This window comes from Nematolebias whitei, chromosome 9 (genome assembly GCF_014905685.2).
Source record: "Nematolebias whitei isolate Nwh7 chromosome 9, NemWhi1, whole genome shotgun sequence".
NCBI classification, from domain to species: Eukaryota; Metazoa; Chordata; class Actinopteri; order Cyprinodontiformes; family Rivulidae; genus Nematolebias; species Nematolebias whitei.
Window position 1 is genome coordinate 34,435,237 of NC_056506.1, and position 22,053 is coordinate 34,457,289.

Genomic DNA, 22,053 nt, shown 5'->3' on the forward strand with positions numbered 1-22,053 from the left:
ATATATATATATATATATATATATAACTAAATGTTAGCTCATTTGAGCCTACAGATGAGGTTACTGACAGTAAAGAGTTCATTCAAGCTCAAGTTTTAGCTTCCAGCTGTCCGTTAACATCTGCACACTTTCTGTTGATTTAAATCGGCCGAGCCTGAGATGATTCCAGCACTTCAGAGTCGAAGCAGTTGAACTTTTAGTTTGTTTCTTAAGTGGGGAAAAACCTGGTCACACCTTCTGTTTGGGCACGGTATGAACAGGAACCTGTGTTTGGACGTTGAGACACTTAAGGTCAGGTTGAGTCACTGGGGTCATGAAGCACTGGACTTTAAATGTTTGTCTGGTTTGCTGTGACGCTTAAACACGCTAAATGCTCAGATAAGCCACCCTTATGCACATACATGTGTAGCTTAAATGTTTTTGTGTAGACCTGCAGTGTGCGACAGGAAAAGGAAGGGGAGTTCTGTTGGTCTGACCGGCCTGGAATGGGTTGAGAAAGGCCGGGAGAATGTCAAGCTTTGTGCAAGTGTTGGCTGATTAAACCACTCCATGAATGATTGAGAGGATTTCTGCTTTAATTGTCGCTTTGAAATAGAGAACTATACGATATATTGTGCACCTGTGCCTACATTTATCTTACAAAGGGCTGCTTGTTTTTGCATGTGTGTGCAGAGCTCCCATCTGGCGCTCATCGACACCCTGATGATGGCGTACACGGTGGAGATGGTGAGCGTGGAGCGGGTGATGTCCTGCATCCACAGGTACTCCCCTGCCGATCCTGTCCACAGCGACGGCCTCGTCCAGGGGCTGCCATACGACTCCGAGGATGCAATCACCACCTGGATCAACAAGGTACGTGCAGGGACACATTTCTGTGGAAAAGTGCGTGCTGCTGCCCCAAACAGGATACGTTCTTAATCTTTTATAGAGACTTTTTATTTCACACACTGGTCTCTGTTGTCAGGTTTCAATAGACACGCGAGGTGCGAAAGACGTGCCACCTCAGTTTATTAGCAAGAAAACAGGCACAGGCCACGTTCAGTCAGAGAGATTACCAAGCGATAAGAGGTTCAGCTCAAACTTCTCTGGTCTGTCTAAGCAAGAATAAAAGGCTTATCGCTCAATGAAGGAATGCATATTACCCATCGCATTTCAGGCTCAAAGTTTTAGTGAGTATGTTCAGCTATTTTGGGAACAGATAGAAACACTCACAGAGACACGAGCAAAACACTTGTCTGCTTTTCACCTTTAAGTGATAAATATGCAGTGAACTAGGAAGCGTGCATGTTTTTATTATCTGGGTGTAAAAAAATTGGACGTATTACAGTAAAGGCTCTGCCCGTCCCTAAACTTTCTCTTGTCTAGGCCATAACCTGATCTGCTCAAAATGATTTGATGAAACTTGATACACATATGCATCATCACTAGACATAGTGACACAATTTTCATCACTCCAGCTCCAAAGTCAAGGTCGCAAATCAAGGTCAATGTTAAAACAAGGTCTTTGCTTGATCTGATTATCACTTCTGATCTGCTCAAGATAATTTAACTAAACTTAGTATACATGTGTACCTCCACTAGACAGCATGCCAAATAATATTTTAATCATCCCAGCTTTAAGGTCACAAATCAAGGTCAAAGTTCATGCAAGCTCTTTGCTTGTCCAGACCATTGTTATACCGGTAGATTGCGGTATGATACATTGATAATGGCGTAAACGCAGTACTCTTGTTCAGACTTGAGACATACAAGGAGCTATTTACAGGTACAAGCACGATGAATCTTAAGGTTTGATTCGATGTGCAGCCTCCAAATATACTAGCAGACCAGAGCTTTGAATGGGTTAAATGACTTTGTGCAACCTTAGTACAAAATTTGTCAAAAATCTTACAAACATAAAGGCTTTGATAGAACAAATGGTGTAATTGTATTTCTTCTTGTTTGAGATTAAAACTGAGTTAATATAATGAGTTTTCATTTGTTAATACATTAAAACGAGGATGTATTTTTTTTGTTTCTCTGCTCTAAACGAACCCCTTGAGTCTCAGTTTGCCCCAGATGTTCGTGTGAAATTTCACCTTGCTGCCTCCGTCTTTGTGTCTCATGCTTCCGTATTCTCTGTGTGTTTTTCCTCTTCAGATAAACGAACACCTGAGGGACATTCTCATCGAAGAGCAGAAGTTACGAGAGACTTCCCTCCAGGAGTCAACCACCTCAACGCATAAAGTAAGAACGCACAACCCAATACAAACACTGCCGTCAGCCACAACATGTTTAGGATACAGGAGCAGACTTGTTCTGTTTAATAAACCATTTTAAACTTTTAATCAAGGCCACATCTGTGTCCGCATTCAGACACAAACACAGCCCAGTAAACTGAGCTCTGTAGATCACAGGAACAGATGAGACCAGTCACCAGCTGCAGGAAAAAAAACTGGCTAGAGGAGGAGACAAAGACCGGCACAGATCAGAGTAGCAGACAGAGAAGAGACGTGAGGAGGGGTTATCTGAGATGAGAAGAGAAAGGGAGACATGGCAGCTGTAGCAGAGGAGAGCCTCCTGCAGGCCTCGTAGTTATGTAATAAGTAGATCTCTGTGAGACAACAGACCAGTCTGCTGGCACAAACATGCTCCAGTCAGCCTCCGTCCTCTGCCGCTCACTGAACCGTAACGCTTCAGCACAGGTCTTTATCAGATTCCTCAAAGATGTCAAGAAATCGAAGGTTACAATGACCCTAAAATAAAAATTTAATGAGATCACATGGATATTTTTAAATACGAGGCCTCAGTTTTACAAACTGTAACTTTTTTATTGGAATGGTGCGATAAAAGAAAATAAACATATAGAATATAATTAGCACAGATTCAAAGACAGTTTATTGAGTGTTTTATAGTTGCCTTTATATTACATGCTTTCATAACAAACCTCTGCCGTCATTTAGTGAGGAGTGCACGTCTGTTTAGATATTACTCTCATGTTAACCATATGAAGGCTTACAGTGCACAAGGGGTGTGTGTCATGACAGTCTTGAAACTCACAGCGAGCCTGATGTTACAGATTTAACAGTTTGCATATAACAAGTTTAAAAATGGCTGCTTAGTGTCAGTCAGCTGTTTTCCTGCTTCATCACATGGCTCTTTCTGCGCACTTTCAGCCTCAACGGAGCTATTTACTGATCAGGACACACGGAGCGCAGAAATGCTCGTAGTTCTCTGCAACATACACACACTGATGGATTAGCACAAGACGCTTCTCAGTTGGTCGTGTCTATTCTGGGACAAAAGACTTTTTAACTTTGGTCATATGACGGAGCATTCATTCATTTTTGTCTGTGCAGAGTGAGATTGTTTCTCATCGTGCTGCAGCTCACTCCACATGACGACAGAGTGGAAAGCCAGAAAAAAGTTGTTTAAATCAGATTAATCCGCAGGCTAAAATGTGTTTGTGGCTAAAATATCAATTTCTACATTTGACTTTGAGTTGATCGCATATTTTACAAGCGTGGTATAAATTTATCAAATACATTTCCTCATAAACTGATGTTAAGTTGAATTTTCCCAAACAGAACATTTTTAATCACTTTTGTACATTTTGTGTTCCTAAAGCTTGTTGGCTTTAGCATTTCTAAAGCTAGTTAGTTGAGATGCTGTAGAGATACGGCAGCCAACTTGGGACCAGAAAGTCGCAGGTTCAACTCCCCGCCATGGCCACATGTCATGGTGTCTTTGAGCAAGATAATCACTAATTGCCCACCGGGTGCTTACATAGCTGCCCACTGCTCCACCTGGGTGTATCTTACATGTGATGGGTTAAATGCAGAGAACTAATTTCATCATTATATGGGAGCATACACTGATGACAACACATAGCACTTGTATTTGCTTTTGTAAAGCTAATTAGTGCTTTAGCAAGCTTTCTATTCTTTATTTAAAAAAACAAGTAATACTATAAATTAGTATATTGATATTTCTTTCTAGTACAACCATGATCCGCTGTATTAGCTGTTTACTCTTTATCTTACAAAGCTAAAACTATTCTAAGGTTTTTGTGATTCTTTGCGGACCTATTATTGCTTTTTACAGAAACGTAATAGTCCGTTTAGGTTTGAGGCAAACTCCAGTAATTTGTCCTCATTAATGCATACTGTATGCAATAATATACAAAGTAATTGTCCAGTGATTTCATTTTTTATTAGATTCTCGAAAAAAAGGCACACCATCATTTTCAAAGAAACTCCTAAACTTATTTCTGAATAGGAAACAACAGACGAAGCCTAAACTTATTGTGTTTTAGTGGTTTCGTCTTCAGTGTGTGGTAAGAGTTTGTTCATGTACTGTATGTTTGTAGCAGAGATTTACTGTTATAATGTTTTAGTGACGATATGCAACCCCATGTACATTCCCCTTGTTCACTTCACTGTACATTTGTTACTTTTCACCAGAAATCATTCATCGAGTGCCTACAGCATATCATAACATACATATTTTTACTTGCTCTTTCTTAATGTTGACAAATTATTACTGAGAAAGAGAGTATTTTTGCAAGCATAGCCTATTTGGCAATCAGTCTTTCTTATAATTCTTTTACAAGGGGTACATTTTTCAGATTTTACTTATAATCAGAGTAATTTTCTCAAGATTAATAAATGTAGATTATTACATATTTGTTTGACAAGTATAAAAACGTATTTCACTTCTATCTGATATGTATCTGTTGTTTTTGTTCTCTTTCATCTAATTTATACTTGAAATTGGCAAGGTGACACACACAGCTGCAAGATGATCTGCCTTAAAAGTTTTTCTAAGTTTTAAGGAGTTTGTCTCTCAGGTCTTGCAGTGGTGGCCCTTTTTTCCTGCTATTGGTCTAATATGTATCCCACTCTCTCCTCTTATCCAATCATGATCCACCATCCAGTCTCCTAGCAAATGGTACTGGAGATTAGTACCTGTAAGTTGATCCATTCTGATAAAACATTTCAACAAACCCACTCTCCTTCTGATTCTGTTATCTTGTTTATCATTGCATGTGGCCCTGAACCCCATTATTGTTTGGTCACATGTTCTCCACCCTCCCACATACCCTTCCAAAACTGTTCCTTGTCTTCACGTAAACGCAACAGTTTGCTATAAAAAAACTTTCAAGAAAAAATATTTACCTTTAAGAGCTACTATCAGACAGTACAGCTGGATGATAACCTAAAAAACAACATAATGTATTAATAGTAGGGATGCATGATATTGGATTTTTGGCCGATATCCAATATGCTAAAATTTATTTGGCTGATAACCAATATCAATACCGATATATTTTTCCCCCTAGACCTACTTACAGAGACTACATAACTTTCTCTGCTGTTGAATTTAAATACTATATTATTCTGCATGGTATTTGTCAGTTTGGTCTGCTACCAAATACAGATGCCAAAAAGGGACTGGAAATGATGCAACACTTCAACTTGGATTATGTTTAATGTCAAATTTGTTCATGAAATGTACTCGCTTTAACACAATGACAACACTCGAACAGTGCAAATTTGTAAATTTTCACAAATCTAAACTCAACCTGTTCACAAGAGCCAAGTGAAAAGCTCATAAGTAGTAGTGCATTAATACCTGATAGTTTTTTAAATTAAAAATTAACATAAAACAGAAGCCTTTTATATTGGTGAGTTATTTTGATGGAATGTCCGATATTTAACTTTATCACTAATATCAGCCGATAATATTGTGCATCCCTAATTAAAAGAAACCCATTTTCTACTTTAATTTGATCTTATTGTCTTCACTGTGTGTATAAATCCTGTTGAAACTGTTTGCTGTGAAAAAAGCTCAGGAGTTATGCAGTGGGGTCGGAGTGGAGCAAAGGATAGCACGCTGGTTTTTACAGTTCGGTGCACAGTTTGAGCTGGATGTCAGACAGAATCGCTGCTGTGGATGAAGTATCTGTTGCAAAATGCAGACATCATAAAACCTGTGTTTATGGGCAAGCTGGGAGACCTTGTGCACCAAAGGGATATGTAATAGCATTATAGTATTGTCCTTGTCTTTTTGTTGGTTTTGTTTTTACTGGTACAGGTATAGGCAGAGCACATTTGCACAGATTATTATTCATCTACAAGTCACGTGCTGCAGAACCGCAGCACAGGCTTTTGTGTCTGTGGAGAAAATATAAAATGATAGATGTTGTGTAAAATGTAAATACAAACACAATGCAACGCTTTTCAAATTTTATAAACCCATGTTTTATTCACAGTGGAACATAGTAAGCATCAAATGTTTTAACTAAGATATTATACCATTTTGGGGGGACCAAAACAAAAAAGGTAATTTTGAATTTGATGGCAGCAACGCATCACAATGAATTTGTTACAAGGCCACTGTGAAGCATCTCGTCTTTTAACAACAGTCTGTAAACCTGAGGAGAGCAGCTGCTGGAGATCTGATGATGTTCTATTCAAGCCTGTTGTAGCTGTTCAACAGCCCTGGGTCTTCACTGAATTATTTGTTCAGTGATGCATCAAATATGTTTAATTGGTGATAAGTCCAGACTGCAGAAAAGCCATTTAAGTACCCAGACTTTTCTAATATGGACCGTGCTGTTGTAATGGATGCAGTATGAAGTTTATTGTTTTGCTGAAATATGGCCTCTCCTGGAAAAGACCTCATCTGGATGGGAGCATTTGTCGTTCTTAAGCCTGCATATATTTTTCTGCATTGATGGTGCCTTTCCAGATGTTTAATCTGTCCATATCATAAGCACAAATGTATCCCCATACAATCAGCGAAGCAAGCTTATTTAGCTGTGTGCTTACAACAGGCCAGGTGGTTCCTTTCTTTCATAGTACGGAGGACAAGGTGTTCGCTTTTGCCAAAAAGATTTTGAAATTCTGATTCGTCTGATCACGGAACAGTTTTCCGCTTTGCCTCAGTCAGTTACATGAGCTTTAACCCAGAGAAGATGGTATTTCTGAATGGCATTCACCTATGGCTACTTTCTTGTATTTTTTGTCCAGATCACAATCAGACCTGTTTTTAAACGCAGCACTGCCTCAGGGCCTGAACATAACGAGCGTCCAGTATAGACTTTCAGGCTTGCCCTTTGACCTCAGTGATTTCTCCAGATTCTTAAAATCTTTCGTTGCAAAAGAAAAAAAGAGTTTCTGGGAGTTGCAAATCATTCCTTTCTGTTTTTAGTTACATTTTACACAACATTTTAGAATCAGGGTTGCAGTTGCCCTTTTGACCTTAAACTACTTTTTCACAACCAGTCACAAAAAGTGAAACTGTTCCTATTTTAATGCAATTTATTTAAATTAAGGATGATTTTTTTTTTTTTTGGTGGGGGGGGGGGGGGGTGTTGTCGTTGAGTGTGTGCCAGTGACTAACTGTCTGCATGTACTGTTCCAGCTATATGCCTGAAATCCCTCAGACTAACACGTGGACTTGTGTTAAGGTGTGCATGCAGGGGAAAGACTTCCTACAAACGTTCTGGTGTTCCCACCAGTCTTCTGTGAACTGTACATGTCCACCCTGATGACACATGAATGTGATGTCTTTGTGCCGTTGCCATGGTTTCAGGCCCGGTACAGGAGAGAGCATGCTCAGAGGAACGTTCCGTCGCTCCCCCTGGTGGAGAACCTTCTGAAGGATAACGCAGACGGCTGCGCCCTCACTGCCCTGCTGCACTTCTACTGCCCGCAGGCCATCAGACTGGAAGGTGGGACTGAACTGTGACCATCCGTCTGCTCTCTCTGTTATTGATATCATCTTTATAAAAGTTACCAAAAAAAAGATAATTCAGAAAATACATTTAGGGAAGAAGGATGTCTAATGGTCTCATTTATAAAGCACAATGGGCTGTTTGGCTAACTGCCATAATACATTTGAAAAGTGTGTTCAAGATATTTATGGTTTTCTTGTTTTTGAGCTTTTCTCTTTTTTGCCACAGCGACCACTTCAAGTGAAAGTGTTTGTCCGTCTGTAACCAAAATATCTCATGAACCGCTGGACAGATTTTATGGAAACTTGACTAAATAATCACTGATTGTAGCTAGGCCTGGCGTGATAAACAATAAATGAATTAATTAATTATTATTATTATTATTATATGAATTAATCGCATGATAAATGAAAATGATCGACCTCATTTTCATTTATCAGCTTTATCATTTCTTCGTGTCTCTCTTTCTACTGAAGACACTGGATGACAAAAGGCTCAACTCCGGTGCTCTTCACTGACCCCTCCCTTTCTCTTTAAAATCCGTTTTAACGATCCAAAATCGCGTTTTTGGATCGTTAAAAGCAGCTAAGCTATGAGCTAAGCTAACAGGCTGACCTGGGAAAAAAAACTCCTTTTTGTCGAAGCTCCAAAATTCATGGTTGAAACCAGTGCCTTTGTGTAAAAAGTTGTTTTTCTCTGCAAAAAGAAGCTGAGAACTTGTTTACTGATTTTTTTATTAAAAGCTTTGGGTGACAAATGCTATGCTAAACCACACGAGCCTCCGCCATTTTGAGAACCAGAAATAAAGGAAAGAGACAGTCCATGTCACATCAAGGGGCCTCCCTCCCATTTTTCTTAAAGAGACACGCTGCACACTCCCTCACTATCCATCCTTCAGTTCAAACACTCTTATAGTGGTCAAAAAAGGTACTACACAAAATAAAATGAACCAACATTTCTTCTTAAATTTTACAATAATTACTAAGTATTGTCAAATTTCAAACAATATTATCGTTATCACAATAATTTCTGAGACAATTAATCGCCCAGCAAAATGTGTTATTGTGACAGGGCTAATTGTAGCCCTCCATGTGATTAACCCAAACTAATATGGCTGCCACAGCCAGTTGAACTTATAAAACACAAAGAATGCTACAACTCAGTAAATTGTTTAGATATTGAACTAAACTTTGGTCAGGTAGTAACTAAGGCGGATCTTCAACATTTATTCTGAGTCCTAATAGATAATAGATTCCATCAACTACTTGAAATCAGTTTATTTCACTAACCAGTGGATGGACTTTAATGAAACTTTCAGGAAATAATAATTAGTTGTACATCTACAACTGATTAAATTTTGGAGCAAACCCAATCTAAGATGGCCATCACAGCCAGCTGACATTAGAAAACACAAGGAGGGCTATTATTTAGTCAAGTTTAGATAAAATGGGATGTGGTTGTAGCTAAAAGTCAATTACAACACATTATCCAAGTGCTACTCATTGCCCAAGATCTTTGCTTAAAATCTGAGCAATAGCTGTGTAAGTAAACCCTTTTTGTCTGTTAGCAAAATATCCCCAGAGCCAGTGAACAGACTTTAAACTCAGGCAGTTTAAAAAACTAGTGAGCTACAGATTTATGTTGTAGTAACTGAGAGTCATCCTCAACACATCTCCCGTTATTGCATGAAGTTGTGCTTAAAGTTATTTTGAACGTTTGTCTAAACTCTTACTGTGAAAGGCAGCGAGCGATGTGCATTCTCTGCGTTCCAGACAGGACTCAGGGCGGATATGAGAGCGAGAGACGGGGAAAAATAAAGAGCCGTTTGCCTGGATTGTGAAAGACGCTCCGGGCTGAGATGTGATAGGTCACGAGTTGCGACAGCCGTTAGAAGAATAGCTGGCTAACAGCTCTTTCAAAGACAAACAACTGCTTAGTTGATTTCCTGAGACTCCTCAGATTGCTTTCGCCTCACACGGAGCTCACATGCATGAACCATATGTGAGAGCAGGCTGGGTGTCGTTAAGCTTCCTCGCCTGCAGCTAACCCTAAAAAGTAACGAAAAAGAAAAGAAAAGTTCAAGATGACATCACACCAGAGAAACTAGTTGCTGACAAGCTCTGCCGGCAGCGTCTGCTCTGTTCCGTCATGTTGAACATCCTGCACACGTCTGGTGACTCATCTGGAAGGAGTTTGGTAAACTGCAGTCAGGAATGGTCTCAAGGAGCTTTAGCGGGATCAGATTTGCTGCTGCAAGTTGGAGAGCACGGTTATTTTCCTCTATTTTCTAAATTAAACTGAGTCTTATCTTTTCTTGTCTTCCTGTCCCCTCCCTCGTGTGTGTCCGCCCCCTCCCCTGGCTGAGCAGACATTTGCCTGAAGGAGACCATGTCTCTGGCTGACAGTCTGTACAACCTGCAGCTGGTGCAGGAGTTCTGCAGAAACAACCTCAATCGCTGCTGCCACTTCAGCCTGGAGGACATGCTCTATGCGCACGCTTCAGTAAAGGTAGGGACGCCCTTACATTTAAATACAAAGACAAAATAAGTAGTTTTGTTTGGTGGGGGGGGGGTTAGAGTGGGGGATTTACACAAAGGCACAAGTGAGTCACGCCAGGAAAAGTTTAATAATCGTGCTTGGCTCTCCCACTCTCTGCTCAGACAGAGGACAGATTCACAGAGCTGACCCGTCTCTGCCTGTCGCCCTACACTTCTCCTTCAATTTCTCTCCTGTTCCTAAAATAAAAACAAGTTTTAGAAATCACAGTTGCCCAACATTTGCTTCTGAATAACAAAAGGCATATAGGAACACTCAGATAATCTCTGTGTCACTCTGAGATTAAAGGCAGCGCTGGGCAAATCGTATGCAGAGCGCGTGGGCAGAAACATTCTGCATTCATGTCACAGTCCGAGCTGACTGGGACTTTCCTCTTTTTGGTACAAAACACAGCATCGACCCAACCTTTGCTCTGGATTCCTCGTTTTGTCTTATTTCCTCCAATCTCTGCAGGTTTTACACAGTGAGTTCGTTTTGCTGGTTTAATGGCAAAACAGGGAGTTGTTGGGGGTGCATTTAAAGACTTTGGCAAGACTCTGCCCGTTCACCAGACACTCAGTGTTTAAAGGATCCTAACCAGTGTTTGTGTGCAGAAGTCTTTCCATTAAGACATGTGTTGTTTTCCATCTCGCGCTGCTACAAGTTTAGAGGAGTAGAAATAAATTTAACGTCATTGCACAAACACATTTTTTCAGCCGTCTGTTGGCATCTTCCATATTTAAGCTAAACTCCAGCTTTTTTCTAATGTGCTGCTTTAGTTTGACGTGAAATTAGTCAGACGCTAAAACGCATGCATGCATTCAAGAACACGGACACACCCATCCAAGCCAGTTGCCTAGCAACGCTTGGTGGCCAAGCCCTCGTTGATCTGCTATAAGATGTATTGTGGCGTCTGTACAGGCTGCAAACAGACAAACGTGTAACTTGAGCATAAATGTGTGCAGAGTAACTACCTGGTGTTTATGGCTGAACTTTTCTGGTGGTTCGAAGTGGTCAAGCCTTCATTTGTTCAACCCAGAGTCTTCAACCCAAGTGGTACAGTACAACCCGCATGCTGTTGTTACATTTCATTTACTGTGTTTCAAATGCTAGTTGTCGTTTCCAGTAAGGAGTTTTGAGCGTTCTGTCCTGTTGTCTCCTCCAGTGTGTGAGCCTGTATCGTCCTGCACAGATATGGCTCCTGTGTCCAGTCCGGTCAAGCACAGCTATGCAGACAGACCTGCCAGTCCAGAAAACTTTGCTGCTAAAGGTATGATCAATCACTGTGTGCCATTCTGACTAAAATGCAAAACTATGACTTATTTACTCGTTTATAGTTTCAATGGGGTCTGCTAGGTTTACATCCTTTAAAAATATTGTTGATGCCGGTATTGTATATTACTGCAAAATTTAGCTCAACTGTACATTTGAAGTACTTCCTTTAGCTCCTGTCCCTTTAAGGCCTCTATCTTGAAAATGAGTCCTCGTGACTCAATGAGACTAATCTGTATAAATAAAGGTTGATGAAGGCCTTTTTCTTGCAAACAGAAATCAAGGTAGATGACCAGATTAGTAAAAATGACACAACAGAATGCAAGACAGACATGTTTTCTAACTTTAGGGTGTGCCAGGCTCTCCCCCTGGCCAGGAAAAAGGAGTCACTAAAGCACCTACAGTATTTGAGCAGAGCACTTGGTAAAAATGTGGATTTTCTTTGTGAAGAATCTGGACACCACTTGGTGGTCGATTTATGGTACTACACTGAAACTTGGTTTGTTGCTTCTGAAGAAATGTAATCACAAAGCTGAAATAATTAGCTTAAAACTTCTGGGATTGGTTTGTTGCTTCTGAAGAAATGTAATCACAAAGCTGAAATAATTAGCTTAAAACTTCTGGGATTGATGTTTTAAATGCAAGAACTTGCGAGGATAGACCATAAAAATGATATTAAACACAGTTATTCTTGTAAATGAAGTAATCCTTCGTTTTCCATCAAGCCCCAACATGCATTTGCTGTGTTTTAATGAAAGAGTTCATATATTCAGTAATCTTCTGTTTGTCTGACAGGTGTAATGAAGAGATCTACCTCCATGTCCTTTGTTGATGACTGTGTCAGGACGTGGCCCAAAGAGAAACAGTCAGTACATGAAACCTGTCTGACCTTTAGAATCCACCCTTTAATTATCTATATTTATCCATTAGCCTGTTGCTTCACAACTAAACAAATCTTCTTCCTTTAGTTCTTCTTCCAGGGGAATTTCCTTTGAGATTCCTTTAGACGTAGACCTGCCCTTCGAGGCTCCATCCCCCCGCGGTATGACCCGCTCGGCCAGCAGTGACGGTCTGGGCTTCAAAGTCCATTATGCATCTCGCGGGGGCATGAAGCGGCAACAGTCCCTCCCGCCTGTCGACGTCAACGGCCAGAGCAGACAAATACTGGAGGAGGAGGAGGACTTCACCTCTCACAAACCTGTAGGGCGGAACCATACGTTCTCCGTCAAGAACCAAAGCAGGTACAGATGAGGACTGCGGGTCACCTTTTACAAGAAGCTACAGTTTAAAGACGCCTTGCAGCAGATATTTTGTGTGCTACCTCTTATCATTTGCAGTTCAGGATGAACTTACTCCAAACAAATGTAACTTTATGGCGCAGTATTAGTTGAAGGCCTAGCGTTCCTTGAAGGATTGCATATCGCTCGTCACTTTTCATGCCAAAGTTTTAGGCTACGATCATCTTATGCTAAGAAAGAACAGTTGTAACCTGTTTTGGTCATGTTTCCCACAGATCCCATCAAGTATGCTCTGTCACTATAGTGGAGTGACAGTTCTTTAAAAAAAAAAAAGTCTGGCTGGGTGTCAGGTATCCAAGTAACATCCATGTAAATGCCAGGATGCATGCTTTCTCAGCAGAAAAATATAAGTAGCCATAACATTTATGGTTGATCAGCTTAAATTAAATAATTTTTTTTAAGTAATACTTTGATTTTTTTTTTTCAGTTAATGTTTCCTAAGTCTTAAAAGGGCCTGAAACTTAGTGGAGACAACGAAGAATAAAGTAAGACTTTTGTTGACTTTTGTCATCTTGACTCAGGAATGTTTGTGGGAACAGATAGCTGCTGTTCCTCCTTATTGTCTAAAAGAGTTGGAGAATTTGATTTTGAAGAAACTTAACTTTTCTGGATGCAAATGGTATCAGAGTTGCATTCGGGCCCAAAAAATCCGATCTGACCCGGCCCCAGCCCGTAGCCATCATGTCCGAACCCCACCCGACCCAACAAATTCACTGAAATTACAGGGCCGAACCGGGAAAAAGCAGACATTTTTAATTAAGCTTTGACTGCTTATATAGTTATTAACGGTTGGCGGATGCACGTGGCTAAGGGGACAGAAGATCAGAGCTGAGGGGGTGTTTGTCCTTTCATGGCTGTCAAAGTGCATTAAATCCCTGCTTCTGCCTGCATTCTGCATTATTCAGACACTTACCCTGCTCTGACATGTCGAATATTTTGGGATCTCACCTGTTTGGGTCGTCGGCCACGTGCGTCCGCTGAGTGCAGCGGCTGAATGAAGGTCCATTTGGGCTGATGGATCACTGGCAGTAGTCCCTCTGAAGCTTAACTGAACATTTTATCTCTTTCAAGGCCGGTCAGCGTGCGGTTGGTGATTTTATGGCAAGCCATGTTGCCATATAATTGGATCATCAGCCGCGCACGTCTGCTGACGCAATTAAAAGCTCGACACCGGCCTGGCCCGCACATTATTATGGCCAGACCCAGATTAAGGCCGGGCCGGGTTCGGGTTAGAAATGACTGCTCTAGTATCAGTGACACTTTACAGTCTGGTGTTAAAGTGCTCATCATTGCACATAATTAAGGCTTTTAAGGTTTTTATAGTTGATTAATTAAAGTGACTTGACTTGATTTGGACTTTGGATTTGGACTTGATTTGTACATGTCCAGAGGAGGGACAGTGGGTATATTGGTAGAAGGATGTTAGAAATGCAGCTGCCAGGAAAAAGACAAAGAGGAGATGTATGGATGAAGTTAGAGAGGACATGGAGGTAGTTGGAGTGAGGACAGAGTGAGATGGAAGAGGGTGACTCAATGTGGTGACCCCTGAAGAGTGAAAAGCAGAAAGAAGAACAATTAAAGATTTGTAGGATTCGGTAAAGTTTACTCTTTTCGGTCTTCATGCAACTTTTGGTACTTTGAATCATGGCATTTTAATCTGATTAGAGCATTGTGTAGTGGTTAAAGGAAATGTTCTTAAATCGTCTAAATCCTGTTTAATAGGCTTATTATTTTTGCTCAGATTGTGTGATTTGTCATCATCTATAGCTTTTTTCACATAGACCCAGGTTCTGTTCCTGGGACAGAAGTCTTTTCCCTGTAGATGATCCAGTTTGGTTCATAGTAAAACTAGAAATGTCAGAAAGATAAAAAAATTAGGATGTGTTAAACAGAAATCCACTTTCTTTCAGTAACACATTTTTCTACTTTGAAAAGGAACTCCTCTGAGGTAAACGTAATTATTCAACCGTATTGAGGTTTTTTTTTTTTTAGATATAAAAGACCTTAAATAGATTATGTGATCCTAGATGATCTGGAACCAACGTAATGAAAGGAACAATAGTAATAATTGCTTCGAGGTAGACGTCACTGTACTGAAATTTGAATTTTCCTGGCTGATTTTAGGTATTCCAATGGAGTTTTACCAGACAGCAGCAGCCCCAGGAAATACCACGGTAACCCCACGGGTCACATCAGCCCATCGACTCCTCCGAGCATCGAGGAGGCCCTCAAGATTATCCACAACACAGAGAGGCCCCATGCCAGCCTGGGCATTGGAGATGGAGATGGTGGCTTCTTTCTCCATGGCGCAGAGCCATTGGACCCTGCAGGGGCCCAAGCTCCTGAAGACGACCCCGGTTTATCTAAGGCGCGGATCAATGACCGCGACCCCAACTCTGCATCCACCGATGAAGTCGATACAGGCATCCACGTGCGAACTGAGGATATCCAGAGTTTGGACGATGACTCCTCGTCTCTGAAAGACTATTCAGACATAGACCCAGACTGTGACGCCACGACTCGGTCCTGTCCGCTGCCGGGCAGGATGGAGAAGGACAGAAGCAGGGAAGGAGGACACAAAGAGGGTGGAAACTCCAATCCTGAGCGTGAACAGAGGGACGGTGACCGAGGCAGCCCCTGCCCCAGTTCAGCTCCCACACTCCCCAGATCTTACACAGCAAGTCCCGCCTCGTCGTCAGGCGGGTCCGGCGGTGGTCTGGTGCGGATGACCAGCTTCGCAGAGCAGAAATTCAGGAAGTTAGAGGGAAGGAGCAGTGGTGGAACCACACCTGACAGTACTGACCTGAATGTTCAGCACGCACGTTCAACCAAAACTGCTTCCCCTCATGTTTGTGACGTTTTTATTACTTCTCCTCACAAATATTTCTGAATGTGGCATAAATAACCATATGTTGACTCTAAATTAATTCCACTGATCATCACACTTGTTTTTTTTTGTAGTTCTCTACACCCCCGCTGCCAATCACTTCACCCTCTCCAATCACTTCGTCACCCAGAGACCCCTCCCACTTCATAGCCTCCGAGATGATTCAGCTGCGGATGAAGCTTGAAGAGAAACGCCGAGCCATCGAAGCTCAGAAGAAGAAGGTAGACGGACTCACAGCACCGGAGAAATACTGTCAAATAGTTTCACATGGAAATTATATTGGGCTGATCTCTTCACAACCGTCAGGTGGAAGCAGCTTTCACGAGGCATCGCCAGAAAATGGGCAGAACAGCTTTTCTTAACGTTGTGAAAAGGAAAGGTGTGACCGCTCCGCTCAGCCCCAGCTCAGGAGGAGCGGAAACGCCTTCACCCGAGCCTCCGTCCTCCTCGAAGGAAAACAGCCAGCGCAGCATGGAGCGGTGCAAGCCTGACGGAGCTGCTCCCAAATCCTCCTGCGAAGATGGCGGTGGTGGGTAACCTTAACACAACGGCTTCTGTGGAGTCTTGAACGATTGTGTAATTAGTGTTTGACCAGATTTTCTTCGGCGCTCGTCAGGTGCGGCCCCAGCAGAAATCGACCTGGCAGAGTACACGCGCTCCATCGAAAGGATGAACACGTCGCTGTCCTTCCTGCAGACTGAGATGCAGCGTTTGGCCCAGCAGCAGGAGAAGATCATGACCATGAGAGAGCAACATCAACAAGCCTGGGTCATTCCTCCTCCTGCTCCATCCCCACACAGGTAACTCCTCATTTCTTCTCCTAGAGATTATTGTCAACCGCCCATCAATGGCGAATATTTAAAATGTTTTTGTTCATGTTAAAGAAACTACTTTACTGTGGTCAAAACAGATTTTTTAAATTCATCAACTTTCTATGTTGTCTGGTTTGAAAATGTATTCATGCTTACATGTTTTTGAATAAAGATTGATAATTGTGCATTGAATAGATTTAATAAAAATGTTGCAATGGTATTGTGCTTGTGTAACTGTGACAGAGTCAGAGTCTTTATCTTTCTTAAAATATCAATGAAATGACGTCTCCAGCATCTCCATGTTTGGCGCTGAAGTGTCTAACCATATAGGAGGTATCATGATGCTGTTCAGTTGAACACCAAACACTGCACCTGCACAAATACACTAATGTAAATAAAAAAATTAATAATTTGATCCCATACTGATATATGATTATTAAAATCACGTACATCATTTTACTGTAATTATATTAAATACATGGGTTAAAAGGGTTAGATTTTTTTTTTTCAACCTTTATTTAGACAGGTAAATCCCATTGAGCCTCGAGGACTCATTTACAAGAGAGACCTGATTTCAACAAAGACAGATGACAACAATGGACAACAGCGACAACAATAGACAGTTATAAAAAGGCATACAGATTTTTTTAATTAAAAAAACAAATAGGATGGCTAAACAAAGAAAAGTAACAAAAAACAGCTAGAATATCTTCACTGCTGAACATTACTATAACTTTTTTGACATTTAAATACCAAAACCACCTTATCATGAGCAGAATGAAGTGTTCCCACAAGTGTTCCCACAACAGTTTGTGTTTCGGACGTCACGTGACTTTTTCCGCACCGAAACAAGCTCCGAAGCAGTGGTTCAATGTAATTTTAATGCAGGGTTCGAAGCATGTTTTGAAGCTTTTGTTTCATACTACCATCACTAGTTATAACTCAGTTTTACAGATATTGAGCTACAGTTTGATGTGGTAGTAGCTGAGAGTCATTCACAACAAATATTCTGAACACCATCACATCTCACAAGAACTCACGATATATCATGAGATCAGACCTGTTCAAAACTCGGTGGGTGATATGTATTCCTTCAACAAATACCAGGATTTAAATATTATTATTATGTATAGTTGTGTTTTTATTATTCTGTGAAAACTTACTCGTGTTTCTGCTGATGTTTTTGGGCACAGGCAGCTCCGGGAGTTACGCAGCAGCAGCGTAACGGGCCGAGGATCAGGCAGAGGGTCGGTAGGCTCCTTGTCGCCAGTCTTGTCCTCTTCTGGGTCCCCCCGCGCCCCCAACCATTCCCCTGCTGGCATCAAGCGCCGACCAGCATCCTTTCATGCCAGAACGCCTCGGACTCCACGTCCAAACGACCTGAAGGTCACACCCATCAGCCGAATGCTCAACACCCCCACCTCGGTGGACAGCCTGCCCAGACTGAGGCGCTTCAGCTCCAGTCAAACCCAGCACTGCTCTTTTGCCTACCTGGGTCACAGCGAGGGGGCTGGAGAAACAAACGACCAGGGCTCCAAGGACAACAAAAAGAAGACGGAAGAGGTGGCGGTGAAGAAGAGTGATGAAGGAGCAGCCAAAGAGAAGGAGGAGACGCAACATGAGGAGAGAACAGACTTTAAAGGGACATCTGAGGTGTTGTGTCAGCCGGTGTCTGAGATCAACGGGGGCACGAGCAGCAGGACTCAGGGAGACCCTCAGGACAGGCGGGACCTGGTGGAGGTGTCTCTGTCTCGGCTGAAACTTTCAGGTGACCAAAATCAGGAGGAGATCACGGGAGACGGAGAAAAAGGAGGAGAGGACCAGAAGATGTGCTGTGGATTCTTCTTTAAGGTTAGTTGGAACTACAGAAACCTTACCTGCACACAGACTGTGCCACGGCTCTTTTTTTTCTAATAAAAATCTCGAACAGTATTGTTTTTCATTATAAGATGCTCTACAAAATATGATTTATTGCCTCATCAGAGGTTCCTGCTGTCATTATAGTAGCCGTTTCGACTTCATCCTTTGGGTTTTTTTGTGGGAAGAAATGTCAAAACATCTGCATCCTTCCTGTTTCATCTTTAAAGATGTAAAGAAAATGTAATCTGATTTTGTCCAATCCACCATCAGGATGATGTGAATGGAGAAGAGGACATGGCTGCCAAGAAAGCAGCTCTGCTGGAGAAGAGGCTGCGGAGGGAGAAGGAGGCTCAAGAGAGGAGGCAACAGCAGGAGTTGGACCAGGAGCAGAAGAGGGAAGCTGCAAGGTGCGTCTCGCTACATCAGCCGCAGCATCGACACGAAGTGAGTTGCGTGTCATTTGAACGTGAGTGCTCAGTCCGTACTGCCTTGTTTTTCTGCAGGCTGAAAGCAGAGGAGGAGCTGCAGAAGAAGGAGGAAGAAAAAGCGAGGAGGGAATACATCAAGAACGAATACATGAGGAGGAAGCAGCTCAAACTGATGGAGGAAATGGATGAAGTCATCAAGCCAAGAACTGGAAGCCTGAAGAAAAAGCCTCGGCCCAAGTCCATCCACAGGGATGTTGTGGAGTCTACTCCTCTTGCAAGAATGACGGGTAAAAAAACAAACAAAAAAAAAAAACAGTCACAGTGTGTCCCTTATTTATCTGTGCTCATCCTGGGTGCTGTCGTCCTGCAGGGGTGCGTCCTCGAGGCTTCTCTGTGTCTAGTGTCTCTTTGGCTTCACTCAATCTGCCCAACAATGACAGAGACCAGCCAGATAACAAGAAGAACAACAGGTAAGACGCTCACACTGCTTCTTCCTGGATTTGAAACTTTATACCCGTGCTTCTCAAAAAATTTGAATATCGTGAAAAAGTTCAATTTTTTTGTGAATCATTTCAGAAAGTGAAACTCAGATATTACATGGATTCATTACACGTAGAGTGAAATATGTCAAGCCTTTGTTTCTTGTAATGTTGACGATGACACCTTACAAATAATGACAAACTAAAACTCAGTGTCTCAGAAAATTAAAATACAGTAGTTGTTTATTGCAGGGAGTCTGTACCATGAAGCCCTGCAATAAGTGAAAACAGCGAAGTAGGAATATTAGTACAGTAGTATCTTGTATTACAGATCTTATTGTTCCATATTTTCCTAACAGAGCACTTCGCTCTCAAACTGCAGGCTTACTTGCGGTTCCTAGAGTTTCCAAAAGCAGAATGGGAGGAAGATCTTTCGGTTATCAGGCTCCTCTCTTGTGGAACCAACTTCCAGTTTCTGTCCATGAGGCTGACACATTCTCCAGTTTTAAGACTGGGCTTATGACTTTAATATTTCACTCTCTGTGTCATGTAATGTAATAATGTAATATGAGTTTCACTTTCTGGAATGATGACAAAATAATTGAACTTTTTCACGATATTCTAATTTTGTAGACACACCTGTGTACCTTTGATTTGTGTAGCATAACAGGAAACAGAAGAAAAGCAAGCAGTGGAACTTTGGTTGATAGGTTGTTTTAGCCTGTAACTTTATTATTCATGAAAGTTTTTACAGTTTATTCCTTTTATCTGTTTCCTTCTTCTTCCACTCTGCATGCATCTTTCAGAAGCAACAAACTAGCTTCTGCTCATATTCCGTTCTTTTTAGGCTCTTCTCCCAAAGACAAAAAGGGAAGGTTAGTACCAAAATGAAAATAAGCTTTATTCGATGTTGGCTTCATGTAGAAATGCTGTAGCTTCATTGTTATTTTTTTATTAGCCTTCATCTGAAAAGCTTAGACATAAAAGGAGAATTCTGTCATTGCAGTTTTTGTCTGCATTAAGGCTCATCAGACGTTCGCTGCCTCCATCTGTTCTGCAGAGGTTTCTGGCTGTTTGCTTTCTTTAAGTTTCACTTGTGTTTCTGCTGTTTCCTTCACTAAGTTCATCTCATTCAGTGTCCATAAAGACAGCAGGGCCTCTCAGCTTTTCTTGACTGGGCAGGTCATCTCTTGACTCACTGCTCAGCTTCTTTTTTTACAGTATGATGTGATGCAGGACAACAGGCAGAGTTTATATGAACTGTGTCAGTGTCTGACCTTGTTTCGTCTCCTGTCTGTGTTTTTTTTTTTTTACGCATGTCTTCATGTGCACTGTGTGTTTGTGTTTGTCTGCCCCCGCGTGGTCGTTTGTCATTTGTTGGTTTGTGTTCGTCAATCAGGCCAGACTCTGCAGAGGGTTTCTCCTCCTGTCCTTCGGCTGGCAGCCGCAATGAAGAGAAAGACTGGGAAAACGATTCCACCACCTCCTCCACTCCCTCCAACACTGAGTACACAGGTAGGCATCAAGAAGCAGGTAGCGCTTGATCCGTTCACTTAAACACGCCGACAGAAATGTGACCTCATGCTTCCTTCCCTCAGGACCCAAGCTGTACAAGGAGCCAAGCGCCAAATCCAACAAGCACATCATCCAGAATGCCCTGGCCCACTGCTGCCTGGCTGGCAAAGTCAATGAAGGACAGAAACACAAAATACTTGATGTATGTATTTTATACTGCATCTGAGTATAAGGTCAACCTGTCCCCCCCCTCGCCTGTGGTGGCGCTGCACCAAGAACTACAGAAGGAAACACACAAAAACCTCTGAAGAAGACACTTATATTTCTTCTTCTTCTGGAAATAAAAACAAAACTGGAGTGGCTTCAAATTTGAGTGGTTTTAGGGTTTCTGTTTTGTCATTTTTCAACAATGGACTCAGCATGAGCTGAAGATGAGGCAGAAGACCATGGAGAATGTTGTTTTTTCACACAAAGCGGCTGACAGTTTTGTATGAGGTAAGAGAAATGTGTGTTTATTTACCCTGCGCTGTAGTCCACTTCCTGCTTTTGGAGTGGTCTCCGGTCCGCTTGCATTCACACTGCATTCGAACCGCACCAGAGTTCACTTCAACTGGACCAAGACCTAGATATTTAGGCGGACCAGAGTTTGCTTTTTTGGTCTGCATCAGAGTTCGATTTCGCATTCATACCTCCCCAAACGAACCGGACTTTCTAGGCAAATGGACTAGAGTTTGATTAAAGCGGACTAAACAGGGCTGGTGTGAATGCACCCTTTATCTGCATAAAAGACATTGGAACCACCTTTTATTTGGAGCAGATCAACATTTGTGAGTGTACCACAGTAACCTCTGGATCTATTTTGACCAAGGGTGCATTCACACCAGCCCTGTTTAGTCGCTTTAATCAAACTCTAGTTCGTTTGTCTAGAAAATCCGGTTCGTTTTGGGGAGGTGTGAATGTGCAATCGAACTCTGATGCAGACCAAAAAAGCAAACTCTGGTCCGCCTAAATATCTAGGTCTCGGTCCAGTTGAAGTGCACTCGGGCGCAGTTCGAATGCAATGTGAATGCAAGCGGACCGGAGACCGCTCTAAAAGCAGGAAGTGGACTACAGTGCAGGGCAAACAAACATGTATTTCTCTTACCTCATACAAAGCCGTCAGCCGCCTTGAGTGAAAAACAACATTCTCCATGGTCTTCTGCCTCATCTTCTGCTCATGCTGAGTCCATTGTTGAAAAATGACAAAG

At 41.9% G+C, this 22,053-nt stretch overlaps 1 protein-coding gene across 1 annotated transcript in view; it reads left to right on the top strand.

The window, feature by feature from the left end:
- camsap2b (calmodulin regulated spectrin-associated protein family, member 2b) overlaps positions 1-22,053 on the top strand; it is a 46,901-nt gene that overhangs the window by 23,792 nt on the left and 1,056 nt on the right. The window contains exons 3-20 of the mRNA XM_037682282.1: positions 673-852; positions 2,140-2,226; positions 7,579-7,717; positions 10,089-10,228; positions 11,221-11,311; positions 11,421-11,525; positions 12,323-12,392; positions 12,496-12,768; positions 14,950-15,673; positions 15,787-15,933; positions 16,019-16,241; positions 16,329-16,512; positions 17,718-18,375; positions 18,655-18,791; positions 18,888-19,099; positions 19,183-19,282; positions 20,691-20,806; positions 20,890-21,008. Coding sequence (XP_037538210.1) covers positions 673-852; positions 2,140-2,226; positions 7,579-7,717; positions 10,089-10,228; positions 11,221-11,311; positions 11,421-11,525; positions 12,323-12,392; positions 12,496-12,768; positions 14,950-15,673; positions 15,787-15,933; positions 16,019-16,241; positions 16,329-16,512; positions 17,718-18,375; positions 18,655-18,791; positions 18,888-19,099; positions 19,183-19,282; positions 20,691-20,806; positions 20,890-21,008 — 3,705 coding nt within the window. The remainder of the gene's footprint in view (positions 1-672; positions 853-2,139; positions 2,227-7,578; positions 7,718-10,088; positions 10,229-11,220; positions 11,312-11,420; positions 11,526-12,322; positions 12,393-12,495; positions 12,769-14,949; positions 15,674-15,786; positions 15,934-16,018; positions 16,242-16,328; positions 16,513-17,717; positions 18,376-18,654; positions 18,792-18,887; positions 19,100-19,182; positions 19,283-20,690; positions 20,807-20,889; positions 21,009-22,053) is intronic.